Genomic DNA, 17,723 nt, shown 5'->3' on the forward strand with positions numbered 1-17,723 from the left:
CATTTCCCCTCCCCCCACCTTGTCTCAGTCAAATCCCTCGAACTCAGCACCGCCTTCCTAACCTGCAATCTTCTTCCTGACCCCTCCTCCCCCACCGCACTCCGGCCTATCACCCTCACCTTGACCTCCTTCCACCTATCGCATTTCCCATGTCCCTCCTCCCTACCTTTTAGCTTAGCCTGCTGGGCACACTTTCCTCATTCCTGACGAAGGGCTTATGCCCGAAACGTCGATTCTCCTGTTCCTTGGATGCTGCCTGACCTGCTGCGCTTTTCCAGCAACACATTTTCAGCGTTGTATATACTCCCCTAAGTTGTCGTGGGAATGTGGGGAAAGGTTTTAAACAGGAAATTGAAGAGATGCAAGCAATAAAGATATAGCTGAAATCCTGGGTGACCTTAATCTGCATGCAGGTTGGGCAAATCAAATCAGTAATAATATTTTAGAGGAGGAATTCCTCGAGATGGTATGGAATGATTTTCTGAATCAATACATTGAGACTGGTATTGTGTAATGAGACAGGAGTAACTGGCTGTCCATTAGTGTTAAAGTTCTGAGACTATACTCCACCTCAAAAAAGGAAACTACAATGATAGAGTTTGATCTGGCTATGCTAAATTGGGAATGTTACAGAAAGGGATGTTGGTGGATGGGTAATAGCAAACATTTAAAGAATGTATGGAAAATCTAACAATTGTTTGTTCAAATCTGGCACAGAAACAAAACAGGAAAAGTGGTATGACCATGCCAATCAAGGGCATATGTATAATATTATACCCAAGGAAGGGCCATAGAAATTGGCCAAAAAAAGCAGCACACCTGAGGATTGGGAGCAGTTCAGATTTCAGCAAACGAGGACAAAGGGATTAATTAAGAGGAGGAAAGTGGGAAACATACAAAATGAAAGTTTACTTTAGGAATGTGATGAGAAAGATTAATGATGACAAATGTCTTATGACTTGCAGCCAGAAACACAGAAAGCTGTAATGGAGAAAAAAGGGATGGCAGGTCAATTAAATATTTACTTAGAGTCATAGGGATATACAGCACGGAAACAGATGCTTCAGTCCAACTTGTCCATGCCGACCAGATATCCCAACCCAATCTATCCTACCTGCCAGCACCTGGTGCATATCCCTCCAAATCCTTTCTATTCATATGCCCACCTAGATGCCTTTTAAATGTTGCAATTGTACCAGCCTCCACTTCCTCTGGCAGCTCATTCCATACACATACCACCCTCTGTGTGAGACAATTACCCCTTAAGTCTCTTTTATATCTTTTCCCTCTCACCCTAAACCTATGCCCTCTAATTCTGGATTCCCCCCATCCCAGGGAAAAGACCTTGTCTATTTACCCTATCCATGCCCCTTATGATTTTATAAACCTCTATAAGGTCACCCCTCAGCCTCCACCGCTCCAGGAAAAACAGCCCCAGCCTGTTCAACCTCTCCCTATAGCTGAAATCCTCCAAACCTGGCAATATTCTTGTAAATCTTTTCTGAACCCTTTCCAATAGGAAGGAGACTTTGTTTCTCTCTTCTTAAAAGAAGGCACAAATAATGTCCCATAAAGTGTTAGGGAATACAGGATCTAGTGAAACTGAAGGAAATCAGCATTACTGGGGAAATGGTGTTCGGGCATTTTGTGGAAATTAAAGGCCAAAAGATATCCAGGGCTCGATTATCTACATCTAAAAGTATTTAAGGAAATAGCCCTTGAAATATTTGATGCATTGGTGGTCATCTTTTTACAAAATTCTAAAGGCTCTGGAACAGTTTCTACGGATTGAAGAGTAACTAATGTAACCATGCTATTTAAAAGAGGGTCAAGAGAAAACAGGGAATTAATGAGTGGTAAGCCTGACATAAATACAATCCATTACTTAAGAATTAGTAGCAGAGCTTTTGGAGATCACAGAGAGTCAGCATAGATTTATGAAAAGAAAATCAAATTTGACTAAACTATTGGAATGTTTCAAGAATGTAATATGTTTGTTGATTAGGGAAAGCCAGAGGATGTGGTTTACTTGGACTTTTAGCAGACCATCTTTTCAAATAAGATCCCCCATAAGAGGTTAGTGTATAAAATTAAAGGCATGGGATTGAAAGCAGTGTATTGATATGGATAGAGAACAGGTTGGCAGACAGGAAACAAAGAGTAGGAATGAATGGGTCTTTTTCCGAGGGGCAGGCAGTGATTAGTGGGGTACAGTAGGGATTGGTGCTTGGACATTAATTATTCACAAATACATGTAAATCCTGCCCCTCAGAATTCCCTCCAATAACTTACCTACCACTGATGTCAAGCTCACTAATGCCCTTACCACCTTTCTTAAATAATGGCACACAATAGCCACCCTGATCTTAGCTGTGGCTATCGATATTACAAATATCTCAACAAAGGGCCCAGCAATCACTTCCTTAACTATCCACAAAGTTCTGGCATTCACCTGATCAGGTCCTGGGAATTTATCCACATTTATGCATTTTTAAGATGTTCAACACCGCCTTTTCTGTAATATGGACATTTTTCCTTGTGTTTCTGTGAAGTTGGTGCATTTCCCTTTGTTCCTCTTTCACCTCTGAACACCTTTGAGAGTGAAGAATCTTTTGATATTCATCTTGATTGAGTCCCAGCAAAATCCTGAAGACTCGGAGGTTCTTCATGGTTCTGCAATCAAGATCCCTTTGGAGTTCCTCAGTTTCCTCATGTTCAGTTTGTATATGTTCCTCTACAACCCCTCTTATGTTCTTGTAGCTGATCATCAGATTCTTCCTGCAGCAGAATATCCAAGCTGGAGAAATCTAAGTAATTTCTTCCTGATCAGACTCATGGTTCATAGAACCACCATCATGACCATCGTCCTTTGCAGTTGTGGTATGTTAATGCATAATCCTGCAGAAGTAGCAGGTCAGCTTTACACTTGGCTGGGTAATCCAAGATTGAAACACTTAATATTATGCATGTTAATTAAAACAATCTTGACACTTTTTTAAAATTTTTTTTTGTCACTTACACCATAATTCGTCTTTTACAGTTTAAGTTGTTAGGTTTGCTCCTGCAATCTTAGAGTGATTATATATAGTTTCACCTGTGGTGGTTTAAGGAAACTGCCCTGTTAGAATCATAGTATCCCTGCACACCAACACTCCAAAAAGCATCCCACATAGGCCTACCCCTGCTATCCCTGTAACCCTGCATTTTCCAAGGCTAATCCACCAAGCCTGCACATCCCTAGATACAATGGGATAACTTAGTATGGCCAATACACCTAAACTGTGCATCTTTCGATTGTGGGAGGAAACCTGAGCACCTGCAGGAAACTCACGCAGACACAAAGAGAATGTGTAAACCATACAGTCACCTGTGGCTGGAATTGAGCCCGGATCCCTGGCACTGTGAGGTAGCTGTGCTAACCACAAAGTCAATGTGCCGCCCCATTATAACTGTTGTGTCCCATTAGAATTGTCCATCTGAGGTGGAGTTGATGGGTTAATGCAGGATGCAGAGTTTGGACTGTTACCTATTAGAGAACCCATCCCCACCTCCATCACCACCATCCCTGAACACTTCCCATTGATGGGGGTTTCTGTGATCACTTCTCAAATTTGCACTGGCCTCTTAACTGTTGCTCAAATCCCTCCTTCACTAGAACCCTCAACCTTTGTGACTCTTCTGAAGTGCCATTTTTATCTAAACAGCCACAGTTGTTCTCATCTATATTGGAAGCTAGAGTATTTTATTTGTTCTGGAGCCTAGACTGGTTCTCGTTGGGATAATGCCCGTTTTGGACTTCATTGCAAGTTTAAACTCCTCTAGTTGTACTGCTGCTGGTGCCTCCTCCTTCAATGTGAGCACTGCAGATGCTGGAGATCAGAGTTGAAGAGTGTGGTGCTGGAAAAGCACAGCTGGTCAGGCAGCATCTGAGGAGCAGAAGCATCAACGTTTTGAGCATAAACTCTTCTTCAGGAACGAGGGGGTGGCCTAAAGGGGCTGAGAGATAAATGGGGGGATGAGGTGATGGGGCTGGGAGAAAGGTAGCTGAGAATGCAATAAGTACTTGAAATTGGAGGTGAAGGTGATTGATCGGAGAGGAGGGTGGAGCTGATAGGTGGGAAGGAAGATGGACAGACAGGATAGCTTAAGAAGACGGTGCCGAGTTGGAAGGTTGGAACTGGGTAAGGTGGTGGGGAGGAGAAATGAGGAAACTGATGCATGACAGATTGCATAACTACATGAAATGCCCAGGTATACCTTTATTTTTGCTGTGTACTATTTAACATAGTACTGATTTAACAGTTAAGCCCAAGCTGTAGGTAATGCTTCCCATATCTTTTTACTGCTTCAGGGAATGAGGGATGCTACAAAAGGATCGTGGATTACAGGCATATGGCTCAAGCTCATGATTTGGAGTGCCAGTGTTGTACTGGGGTGTACAAAATTAAAAATCATACAACACCAGGTTATAGTCCAACAGGTTTATTTGGAAGCACTAGCTTTCGGAGCACTGCTCCTTCATCACACAACCACCTGATGAGCATAAACTCCTGATGAAGGAGCAGCCCTCTGAAAGCTAGTGCTTTCAAATAACCCTATTGGACCACAACCTGGTGTTGTGTGATTTTTAACCTTGGCTCAAGCTCAGAAATAGAGCTGCCTGTTCTTGCATTGCATGTGCCAAAGACAAAACTAAGAGAAATAAGAATCAACAATATGTGGTTCTGGAGCAAGAATACATAGTTATATTTCGGGTCGAGGATCAGAATGAATGAGGAAATATGCAACTATTTTAGCTGGGAATATGAATTTCTTGCTTCAAAGATGAATTGACAATATTTCAGAACCCCATTTCTAAGAAAAGTTTCTCTGGATTATGTGTCTAAATTTTGTAATAATCTTATTATAGATTTGCTTTTTGTGTCGTTCATTCTCTGGTATTTTAGGTACACTCTCAGTCGCTAATACTGGTTTAGCAGCCTTGAGTCAAATTCCTTTTTCTTCAGTGATCGCTGCTGTATGCTGGATCAGTGGTGCTGGAAGAGCACAGCAATTCAGGCAGCATCCAACGAGCAGCGAAATCGACGTTTCGGGCTGCAGTATGCTGTCTACTGCAAATCTGTCCTGTAGTATGAAATCTAACCTCTCAGTATGATATTTAAATTAAATCCCAGAGGTAGAGCTGAATAAAACGCACATGTTTCACGCGGAACAAAGCGCTGGGCGTTCTAGAATCTCTGGAATGGAACTCAGCCAGAGTTGCAACATTCCATCGTCGGAATCACGTGACGCGGGCAGACGTTCACGTGGCTTTTTGTTGCAAATGGCTTTTGGCTGATCCCGAATGTCACTGTGTTGATCCAGGCGGGAAGAAGCTTTCTGAACAGAGACGGCACTGCGGGTTGTCTTCTCCATATATGCATATATATTTTTAAAGTAGCAATCGCAGTACTTTGTTTGGTTCTGTGATTTCTTATTTTGGAAGCTCCTTTGCACCATGCACCACATGATAGAAGTGGCCATTCCGTCTTTCAGATATGAGGAGAGCGATCTCGAAAGAGGATACACGGTAAGGAAAGGCGGATTCTTTCCGCGACATTGCAGAGTTAAGCACATCATTAAAAACTGGCAGCCGGGCTTCTTCCTTCATTTCTTACCTGCACGTACGTACGGCTCATTCCCACACGTCTGCCAATGAAGCGTATAAACCCAGGAAGGACCCCTGGGAGGATAAGGAGCTGGCATTTGCTGAGCGTTCGCACCAAGTTCTAAATCTTTCATGTTTTTGCTCCAACTCTTGCGCTTCACGAGCATTCTCCACTGATACACAAAAAGGTTACAACTGTGTTCTGTAAGTCTGTACCAGTCCTTGTAAGTGGGAGAAAAAGTTAAGTTTACCACGATTTTGTTCTGGTGACGTTACTGTCGTATCCATCCTTGTTCTGGACGATCCTCCCTGTTGGAGGGAAATGTTAACTTGTTTTGTGAATTTGCGTTCAAGCATCAATGAAATCAATAATTTACACACTTTTGTTTGTAAGACGTTGAATACCTACCTGCACTGTGTCTTATTTTCTTGTTACTCAAATTCCACCGAAAAGGTTCTGTAACATTCAGCTTGTTAGAAATATGATAATAGTTCGTAGCAATTTATTTTGCATGTGCAAAACCAGCTCTTAGGCTTTTAAGCTTAATGAGGTAGTCAGTTCAAAACATTAGGTGTTTTAATTTTTTTGAGGCCAGAGTTAGAGGATTTGAGCTATAAGGAGAGGCTGAGTAGACTAGGGCCGTTTTCCCTGGAGCGTCGGAGGCTGAGGATTGACCTTATAGAGGTTTATAAAATAATGAGGAGCATGGATAGGATAAATAGACAAAGTCTTTTCCCCGGGATGGGGGAGTCCAGAACAAGGGGAAAAAATTTAGGGTGAGAGGGAAAAGATATAAAAGGGACCTTAAGGGACAACTTTTTCATGCAGAGGGTGGTACATGTATGGAATGAGCTGCCAGAGGAAGTGGTGGAGGTTGGTAAAATTGCAACATTTAAAAAGCATCTGGATGGGTATATGAATTTAGAGGGATATGGGCCGGGTGCTGGCAGATGGGCTAAATTGGGTTGGGATATCTGGCCGGCATGGATGGGTTGGACCAAAGGGTCTGTTTCCGTGCCGTACATTTCTATGACTCTATGGTACATAAAACAGCAATAATTAAAAGGCCATAAAATATTGCATTACCATAAACACTCTTGGTCAAACAAGATGAAGAATTTCAATCTATACCACATGTGCTGTGGGAAAAATAACTAGCAGTATAATTACTTATTTATGCTTGTGGTTGAAAAGGATAGTTTGAATGGTTTAATTTAGGACAAAATACTGGTCATGTTGAGACTAGACTGGGGATGTTTTCCCTGAAGTGTTGGAGCCTGACGGGTGACCTTTATGGAGGTTTATAAAATGAGGGGCATGGATAGGGTAAATAGGCAAGGCCTTTTCCCAGGATTGGAGGAGTCCAGGACTAGACGGCATATGTTTAGGGTGAGAGGGGAAAGATTTAAAAGGGACCTAAGGGGCAACGTTTTCACGCAGAGGGTCGTGTGTGTATGGAATGAGCTGCCTGAGGAAGTGGTGGAGGCTGGTACAATTATAACATTTAAAAGGCATCTGGATAGATACATGAATGGGAAGGGTTTTGACGGATATGCCTGGCCTGCTGCCTGACCTGTGCTTTTCCAGTGCCACACTTTTCAACTTTACAGAGATGTGGGACTAGATTAAATTAGGATATCTGGTTTGCATGGACGAGTCTGATCGAAGAGTCTGTTTCTATGCTGTACATCTCTATGACTACTACTTTTCTTTGATAAACAAAGAACTTGGATGCTGGAGATCTGAAATGAAAACAGAAACTCAGCAGATCTGTGGAGAGAAAACAGAGTTAACATTTTGCGTCTAATGATCGTTTGTGAGAATTCAGTAGCTAGGCAAAAAATGGAATGTATGCTGAAGATGGGTGTGGGTGGGGAAAGGAATGAGAGGATAGGTGGACACGGAACCGAGAGAGAGAGGGAGACAGACTGAGGAATGAGTGATAATATGCCAAGGAAGAAAAAAAAGCTGGTTATGAAAATGGTTTTGATGTGCTGAAAGCAGCCCATATCATAACAGGGTGTGGGGGATGGGTCAAGGACATAGAAGAAGGTATCAGACTCAGTGTTGGAGTCCTGAAGGCTGCAGTGTTCCCAAGTGGAAAATGAGCTGCTTTTCCAACTTGCCCTGAGCCTCACTGGATCACTGCAGCAGGCAGAAATGTTCGTCAGGGAACAGGGTGGCAGCTGGAAGCCTGGGGACATTTTTGCAGACAGAACATATTGTTCGGCAACATTTCTGTCTGCATTTCGTTTCCTCGATGTAAGGGAGATCTTGTTGTGAGCGGTAAATATAGTTGTTTAGATTGATTGAAGGGCAGAAAAATTGCTGCTTCACCTGGAAGGTGTGTCTGGAGTCTTGGATACTGAGGAGAGAAGAAGTAAACGGGCAGTGGAACGTATATGGGGATGTGTAGGGAGTGAAGTAGGAGTGGGCCAGGGTTTCCCAGAGGGAACAGTTCTTACAGAATGCTGATGAGGGAGAGGAGGGGAATATGTGGCAGACGTGGCAGCTTATGATGATTTGAATGTGGATGGTGATAGATTAGATTAGATTACAAGGTTTGTGAAGATTTGTAGCTCAGGTTGAGGTTTAGGGTGTAGGTTTGCTCGCTGAGCTGTATGTTTGATATCCAGACGTTTCATTACCTGGCTAGGTAACATCATCAGTGGCGAGCTCCAAGTGAAGCGAAGCTGTTGTCTCCTGCTTTCTATTTATATCTTTCTCCCGGATGGGGTTCCTGGGGTCTGTGGTGATCACAGTCCCATTTCCCTCTGATTAATGAACCTATCACTATGGACAATTTAGCATGGTAAGAACAATGACTGAAGATGCTGGAAACCAGAGTCTAGATTAGAGTGGTGCTGGAAAAACACAGCAGTTCCGGCAGCATCCGAGGAGCAGTAAAATCGACGTTTTGGGCAAATTCCTGATGAAGGGCTTTTGCCCGAAACGTCGATTTTACTGCAATTTAGTATGGCCAATTCACCTGACCTGCACACCTTTGGACTGTGGGAGGAAGCCAGAGCACCCGGAGGAAACCTATGCAGACACTGGGAGAATGTGCAAACTCCACACAGTCATCCAAGGCTGGAATTGAACCTGGGACCCTGTTGCTGTGAGGCAGCAATGCTGACCATTGAGCCACGGTGCCGCCGCTAAATGATGTGGGAAATGAGGATTGGAGGACCTTTATCATTTCTATAGGAGAGAAGAGATGAGTGCATGAAATAGATCGGATATGGTTAAGGGCCCTGCCAATGATGATAATGGGGAATCCTTGTTTGAGGGAAAAGGTGGATATTTCTGAGGCTCCCACTGCAGAAGGTGGCATGATCAGAACGGGTGCGACAGACATAGAGAAACTGGAAAAATGGAATAGAGTCTTTATAGGAAGCAGGATGTGAGCTTCTATACTCAAGATAACAGGGGTCAGTGGGTTTTCAGTGGATATCAATGGCAAGCCTATCCCCAGAAATGGAAACAGGGAGGACAAGGAAAGCAAAGGAGGAGTTGGCGATGTACCAGGTGAAGATGAGAGCAGGGTGGAAATTGGAAGCAAAATTGATAAATTGAATTGGTTTTCCCTTTATTTTTCTCAGTTTTGGTCTTGGAACTATGAATTGCAGTTTAAAATAGAACTTTGAACAACAGCTTACTTTTAAAAAACAAAGAGCGAACAAAAGACTGATGTTTGCTGTTGCAAACTGTTCTGAAAAGATAATGCAGGTTAAATATTGCAGTGAGATTATTTGGCACCGAGAAGTTGTTATGCTATGGGACTGGCAATTAGTTGGATGCTGCTTTGGTCAATCAAGGAAAAACCAGTGCTGGCTGGGCCAACCAAACAGAATGTTGAAAAGGAAGAGAAAATGAAAATGAAGAGTGAACTGACCCTGACTGGGTTTTCGGCCAGGAGGTAGTGTTGTTTCAGAAGCTGCTGGATTAGGAAACTGCTTTTGATTTTGTGCTTTAACATAATTCTTCAGTTATCGACTTGTTGAAAGTTCTGAGAAAAGAACTCTAGTGTGTAACAAATAAGTAAAGGTTTCCACAGATCTGTGGAAATTATTTTGCATTGCTCGGTGACTTCAGAATTCAAGCAGGATGTGCAGTCATATGTGCCTCTAATACATCCCTTCGTCAAGTGATTACATGAAGGCTTGGTGTTCATCATTGAAATGCTTATTAAACTTGCAAATGCCATTTTTAAATTTGCTTTTTTAATTGGTCCCTTACTGTGTGTGTCAATCTGCCGCTGAGTGAGGATTTGTATTCAAAGAAGATTGGGCTTAGATGGGAGATATTCTTTGGATTGCCTGTGTTGTGCAAAAGTTTAATTATTAATAAATTGTTTATTTTTGTTTATACATTTGATATCCATAATCTTTTAGTTATACATTCTAGTTAGGTACAATTCAGCAATTGTCAGGGTCACTGAATGTTTTAATTTCATGGTTATAAATCCTTTGATACTGAAGCTGATTTGGTTTGGCTTGCTTTCTGGATCGGTATATGGTGATGAATTTGAAGCACATTTTGTTTTAATTTATTTGTGGGATGTGGGTGTCGCTGACTGGCCAGCATTTATTGCCCATCCCTAGTTGCCCTTGAGAAGGTGGTGATGTGTTGCCTTCACTGAAGTCCACCTGCTGTGGGTTGCCCCACAATGCTATTAGAGAGGGAATTCCAGGATTTTGAATCAGTGACAGTGAAGAACTGCAGCATATTTCCAAGTTGAGATTGTGAGTGGTTTGAAGGTGGTGGTGTTCCCATGTCTCTGCTGCCCTTGTTCTAGGTGCAAGTGATTGTGGGTTTGGAAGGTGCTGTCTCAGAATCTTTTTGAATTTCTGCAATGCATCTTGTAGATAGTACGCACTGCTTCCAATGAGCATAGGTGGTGGAAGGAGTGGATGCTTGTGGATGTGGTGCAAATCAAGTAGGCTGCCTTGTCCTGGAATGTGTCAAGCATCTTGTGTTGTAGGAGCTGCACTCATCCAGGCAAGTGGGGAGTATTCCATCATCCTCCTGACTTGTGCCTTGTAGGTGGTGGACAGGCTTTGGAGAGTCAGGAGGTGAGTTACTCATCTCGGTATTCCTAGTCTCTGACCTACTGTTATAGTCACTGTGTTTATGTGGCCAGTCTATTTGAGTTTGTGGTCAGTGATAACCCCCAGGATGTCAATAATGGGGAAATTCAGACATGGTAACACTATTGAATGTCAAGGGGTTGTGGTTAGACAATGTATCTCTCCCTTATTGGTGATGGTCATAGTCTGGCATTTGTGTAGCATAAATGCTACTTGACACTTGTCAGCCCAAGCCTGGATACTGTTCAGATCATGTTGCATTTGAACATGGACTGCTTCAGTATCTGAGGAGTATTAGGGATAGTCAGCATGGCTTTGTGCGTGGGAAATCATGTCTCACAAACTTAATTGAGTTTTTTGAAGAAGTAACAAAGAAGATTGATGAGGGCAGAGCAGTAGGTGTGATCTATATGGACTTCAGTAAGGTGTTCGACAAGGTTCCCCATGGGAGACTGATTAGCAAGGTTAGATCTCGTGGAATAAAGGGAGAACTAGCTATTTGGATACAGAACTGGCTCAAAGGTAGAAGACAGAGGGTGGTGGTGGAGGATTGTTTTTCAGACTGGAGGCCTGTGACCATAGGGGTGCCACAAGGATCACTGCTGGGTCCTCTACTTTTTGTCATTTACATAAATGATTTGGATGCGATCATAAGAGGTACAGTTAGTAAGTTTGCAGATGACACCAAAATTGGAGGTGTGGTGGATAGCGAAGAGGGTTACCTCAGATTACAACAGGATCTTGACCAAATGGGCCAATGGGCTGAGAAGTGGCAGGTGGAGTTTAATTCAGATAAATGCGAGGTGCTGCATTTTGGGAAAGCAAATCTTAGCAGGACTTATACACTTAATGGTAAGGTCCTAGGGAGTGTTGCTGAACAAAGAGACCTTGGAGTGCACGTTCATAGCTCCTTGAAAGTGGAGTCGCAGGTAGATAGTATAGTGAAGAAGGCTTTTGGTATGCTTTCCTTTATTGGTCAGAATATTGAGTATAGGAGTTGGGAGGTCATGTTGCGGCTGTACAGGACATTGGTTAGGCCACCGTTGGAATATTGCATGCAATTCTGGTCTCCTTCCTATCGGAAAGATGTTGTGAAACTTGAAAGGGTTCAGAAAAGATTTACAAGGATGTTGCCAGGGTTGGAGGATTTGAGCTATAGGGAGGGGCTGAACAGGCTGGGGCTGTTTTCCCTGGAGCGTCAGAGGCTGAGGGGTGACCTTACAGAGGTTTACAAAATCATGAGGGCATGGATAAGATAAATAGACAAAGTCTTTTCCCTGGGATCAGGGAATCCAGAACTAGAGGGCATAGGTTTCGGGTGAGAGGGGAAAGATATAAAAAAGACCTAAGGGGCAACATTTTCACGCAGAGGGTGGTACGTGTATGTAATGAGCTTCCAGAGGATGTGGTGAAGGCTGGTATAATTGCAACATTTAAGAGGCATTTGGATGGGTATATGAATAGGAAGGGTTTGGAGGGATATGGGCCAGGTGCTGGCAGGTGGGACTAGATTGTGATGGGATATCTGGTCGGCATGGACAGGTTGGACCAAAGGGTCTGTTTCCATGCTGTACATCTCTGTGACTCTAGTGAACATTGTGTAATCATCGGTGAACATCCCCACTGCTGATGTTATGATGGAGGTAAGGTCTTGGATGAAGCAGCTGAAGATGGTTAGGCCAAGGACACTACCTTGAGGAACCCCGATTTGGAGATACCGGTGTTGGACTGGGATGTACAGAGTTAAAAATCACACAACACCAGGTTATAGTCCAACAGGTTTAATTGGAAGCACACTAGCTTTCGGAGCATTAAGTGAAACTATCACTGTATTCTAACAGATGAAAGGCTTAACAGACAATTAATTTTTCAATGTATAATTTCAGTTACATCACACTCTCTAAATTTTTGCTATAAATTCTGTGTGTTAGGATTGAGTCCTCCACTATCAACTGATGAAGGAGCGATGTTCCGAAAGCTAGTGTGCTTCCAATTAAACCTGTTGGACTATAACCCTGGTGTTCTGTGATTTTTAACTTTGAGGAACCTCTGCAGAGATGTCCTGGAGCTGAGATGACTGACCTCCAACAACAACTATCTTCCTATGTGTCAGATATGACTCAAAACAGTGGAGAGTTTGCTCCTTGATTCTAGTTTTGCTGGGGCTCCATGATGCCACACTTGGTGAACTGCAGCCTTGATGTGCATGCCTCTGGTTAGAGCAGCTTGAGCGGTAGCTGGAGCCACTGTGATGTATTCATGAGACTGAGAGGTTTGTGGATAGCACGATTCAGGACATGAATCACCCCACATCTTAAGGAAATGAAGACAGAATCATAGAATCCCTAAAGTGCAGAAACAAGCCATTTTGGCCCAATATGTCCACACTGACTTTCCAAAGGGTAACCCACACCTATACTCTATATTTACCCCTGACTAATGTACCTAACCTACATATCCCTGAACAATTTAGCATGGCCAATTCACCTAACCTGCACATCTTTTGGATTGTGGGAGGAAACCGGATCAACCGGAGGACAGCCACGCAGACACAGGGAGAATTTAGCAAACTCTACACAGCCAGTCGCCTGAGGCTGGAATAGAAGCCGGGTCCCTGGCACTGTGAGGCAGCAGTGTTAACCACTGAACCACCATGCTGCCTCATCAAAGGAATGCATGACTGCCACACAGAAAAAGGAGACTAGGTCCAGGTAGGTAGTGAGGACAGTAGTGGGTCCTAATTGTGTGATGGTTGCTGTGTAGAGACAACTAAAGCCAAGGCCATGGCATTGTGGGTGGTCCAGCTGCTTGGGGTGTGGAGAAGGAAGAAATGTGGAAGGGTAATACATTATAGTGGTAGGAGCTGCAGTAAACAGATGCTTTTGTAGTCATAAACATACGCCAGGATGATATGTTACCTCCCAGGTGCCAGGCAGAAAGATATGATGAAAGGGCATTCTGTAGGGGAAAGGTGAACAGCCAGAGATAGGTCCCAAAGTGAACCCAATGACTCTGGTAGAAAAATAAATGGGGTCCTGCACACAGAATTTGAAAAGCAGGATTTCAAAGCTAGTAATATCCAGATTATTGCCAGTGCTACACAGAAGTGAGTATAGGAACAGAACAGATGAAAGTGTGGCTGGAGAGATGGTGCAGGGCTGTGGATTCTTGAGGCATTGAGCCTATTTCTGAGGGGGGGGGTGGGGGACCTGTATATGTTGGTCAGGTTATGTCTGAACAGCAATGGGACCAACATCCTTGTGAGGAAATTTACTGGTACTCTTAGGGTGGATTTAAACTAGACTGGCAGAGGGATGGGATCCTGACAAACCGAAGGAGAGAGGTTAACATGGAATTACAAGTTAAAACATGAGTAAGTGATTTTGGAAGGCAAAAGAAGCATAAGCTAAATAAGAAAAAAGTGAGGTGAGCAAGACTAAGTGGGATATATCCTGATGGAAGGAACCTGAGGAATAAGGCAGATGAGCTGAGGGCATAGATAGGCATCTCGCAATATGGCCTCATAGCTATGACCGAGATTTGGCTGAAAGATGGACGGGAATGGCAGTTGAACATTTCTTGTTATAGGGTATTTAGATGAGAGAGAGAGGAGGATAGTGGACGTGGAGTAAATAGGTCACAGTATTGGTCAAGCAATCAGTTATAGCCAAGAGCAGGGATGATATCTTGGAAGGATCATCATATGAATCCATATGGGCATTATAAAGGTTTATAAAGTCATGAGGGGCATGGATAGGATAAATAGACAAATTCCTTTCCCTGGGCTGGGGGAATCCAGAACTAGAGGGCATAGGTTTAGGGTGAGAGGAGGAAGATATAAAAGAGACCTAAGGGGCAACATTTTCATGCAGAGGGTGCATGTCTGGAATGAGCTGCCAGAGGAAGTGGTGGACGCTGGTACAATTGCAACATTTAAAAGACATCTGGATAGGTACATTATTAGGAAGGGTTTGGAGGGATATGGGCCGGATGATGGCAGATGGGACTAGATTGGGTTGGGATATCTGGTTGGCATGGATGAGTTGGATGGAAGGTTCTGTTTCTGTGCTGTGTATCTTCATGACTGTAAGTGAAACAAACACAAAAGTGGCATGCTGTTCAACTTGTACTACTGACCCCATACAGTCACAGACAGAGCATTAAATGTGAGATCACGCTTTACGGACATTGCTAGAAGAACAGGAATAATGAGATTTTAACTACTCAAATGCGAACTAATGTGTAAAGTCAGGAGGGAGCAAAATTCTAAAATTGTACCTAGGAGAACCTTTTAAGCAGAAAACCCAACAAGGAGTTCTGGACCAATATGCAGAAATTATTTGATTGTCACATGTGCTCAAGTACAGGGTACAAGAGTACATTGTACACTTTTCAATGTCGCCACCCACCTTGCCATCTTAGGTACAATGTACCTGGGTACAAAATCTTATTTCTTTATTTTTCTACTTCTGTAACTAAGTTTAGAAAGTTCAGCACTACAGTCTTCTCAGTATAAAAATAGTAAAATAGAGATAAAGTTTAAAAAGTCAAACATTACAGTCCTTTATAGTCTGCAGATGCTCCAAACTGGGCTTTTGCCTGCGCTGGGCTGAGACCTGCCCATGTTTGCCAGCCGCCTTCATGGCTAACCTCCATCAGGCAGGCTAGGCTTCGTTTCCACTTGCAAGGCTTCGGCCCTGAACACTGCCTCACCACTTCCGCCATCCTTTGCTGCTGGCTGCTGTCTCACTGTTGCCATCATCTGGGCTCACCCTAAGCCCCAGTTGCTGCCACGCTTGTTTGGCACATTAGCTGCCTCTCTGCAGAATCCCACTCCGGTACCGCTCGGGACATGCAAAGCCTAGCCTGCCTGATGGAGGTCAGCCATGAAGGCGGCTGGCAAAAGGAACGCAGAGGTGATTTATCAGGATGCTGCCTGTTCTAGAGGGTCTGAGCTATGAGGAAAGATTGGATAGTCTGTCACTGTTTTCCTTGGAAGTTTGATGGGGACATGACTGAGGTGAACGAGATTACAAGGCGCAGAGGTAACGTGGATGTGAAGACAATTTTTTCCATTTGTAGAGGGCTCGATAACCACTATCATATATTTTAAGGTAAGAGAACATAGAGGGTGATTGAGGAGAATCTCTTTCACCCAGAGAGTCTGGAACTTTGTGCCTGAGAAGGTGGCTCAAGTCAGAAACGTTTAAGCAATATTTAGATATTCACTCGCTTTGCCACAGCTTCCAGGGCTATAGGCCAAGAGCTGAAGAATGGGATTATTGTAGTCAGATCTGTGTTGAATCTATGCCAGTGTGCCAAATGGCCTTTTTCACTACTGCAAACATCATGTCTATAGGCCAGATTCAGTTAATTGGAGCTTTTTTGAAATGTTTTGGAAGCAAATAGTCTTTCAGAGTGAATGAGCTTGATTGCTTATGCAGTAAAATGTCGGGAGTTAGCTGTCTGTTTTCCAGAAGTAAAGTTGTGGTGCTTGCATTAATGTTCCTCCCAAATATTTAGGCACATATTAACTTGATTTGTCAACCATGTAAGTTTAAAGAATGTAATTTAACACATGACCATCCTCATGATTTGTTTTAGACTTTGGAAAACAAAAAACAGTCCAGTTAACGTACTGTTACTGAGGTGGGATAGTGTGGTGGATCAGATGAATATCCCTTTTGCTACAGGTGGAAGATGTGACAGAGACCGCCGTGAAGGTCTCAGCCGCACAAGGTGGTGCTCAATGAGTTGATACCATTGCGCAAATCTTCATTTTATACGATGGAAGTTTGCCATAGGAAGAGAAGAAATTGTGTAAGGGCGGAGTCAGAATCTTCCACTTCTTGGATGCATGGGTGATGTCTCGGGATTGGAGAACTGCAAATGTTACTTTGTTTTTATAATAGATAAGCCCCAACAAGTACAGGATATTTAGTTTAATGTCAGTGGTGCAAAAACCTTTAAAAATTATAATCCAAGTCAAAATTAACCATAATTTAAACAATATGAATTAATTGCAGATAGTCAACTTAGGTATGTTAAAGGTATGTTTAATTAATTTGCTTTGGGTTTTGATGTGAGAATAATGAAGTTCTTATGGTATGCATGGACTTTCAAAGGCATTTGATTAAGATCCATATAACTGACTTGCCAGCAAAGTTGAATAAAAGAACAATAGGGACTAGAAGTTGGCTGAGTTACAGGAAACAGAGTTGTGAACAGTTGTTTTTCAAGCTGTAGCAAAGTATGCAATGATATGACGTTGGTGTTCTGACTACTGTTCCCCTTAATATATATTAATAACTTGGGGGTACAATACAGTTTCAAAGTGTGAAGATGACCTGGAATTCTTAAAAATTGCGAGGTGGATAATGAAAGAGTTTGAGGTTGAATGGATGGATGTGTGGCAAATTAAGTTTAATGTAGAGGGATATGAGCCGATATATCTTGGAGAAGAACAAGGAACAACAAGATAAAATGAAGTGCACAGTTCTGAAGAGAATACAGGAACAAAGAGATCTGAGGTGATATACACAACCGCCACCAGGACAGAACCCCATTGGTCCTCACCTACCACCCCACCAATCTCCATGTACAGCGCATCATCCGCCGTCATTTCCGCTACCTCCAAACGGACTCCACCACCAAGGATATATTTCCCTCCCCTCCCCTAACAGCATTCCGTAAAGACCACTCCCACCGTGACTCCCTCGACAGATCCACACCCCCCACCAACCCAACCTCCACTCCCGGCACCTTCCCCTGCAACCGCAGGAGGTGCAAGACTTGCGCCCACACCTCCCCCCTCACCTCCCTCCAAGGCCCCAAAGGAAACTCCCATATCCACCACAGATTCACCTGCACCCCCACACACATCATCTATTGCATCCTCTGCACCCGACGTGGCCTCCTCTATATTGGGGAGACAGGCCACCTACTTGCGGAGCGTTTCAGAGAACACCTATGGGACACCCGGACC

At 43.3% G+C, this 17,723-nt stretch overlaps 1 protein-coding gene across 1 annotated transcript in view; it reads left to right on the forward strand.

The window, feature by feature from the left end:
- Positions 1-5,293: 5,293 nt before the first annotated feature.
- Positions 5,294-17,723, forward strand: part of snx24 (sorting nexin 24) — a 166,738-nt gene continuing 154,308 nt past the window's right edge. Inside the window, exon 1 of the mRNA XM_043711715.1 lies at positions 5,294-5,569. Within this exon, the coding sequence (XP_043567650.1) occupies positions 5,498-5,569 (72 nt within the window). The 5' untranslated portion in view covers positions 5,294-5,497. The remainder of the gene's footprint in view (positions 5,570-17,723) is intronic.

Source organism: Chiloscyllium plagiosum, chromosome 2 (genome assembly GCF_004010195.1).
Source record: "Chiloscyllium plagiosum isolate BGI_BamShark_2017 chromosome 2, ASM401019v2, whole genome shotgun sequence".
Lineage (NCBI taxonomy): Eukaryota > Metazoa > Chordata > Chondrichthyes > Orectolobiformes > Hemiscylliidae > Chiloscyllium > Chiloscyllium plagiosum.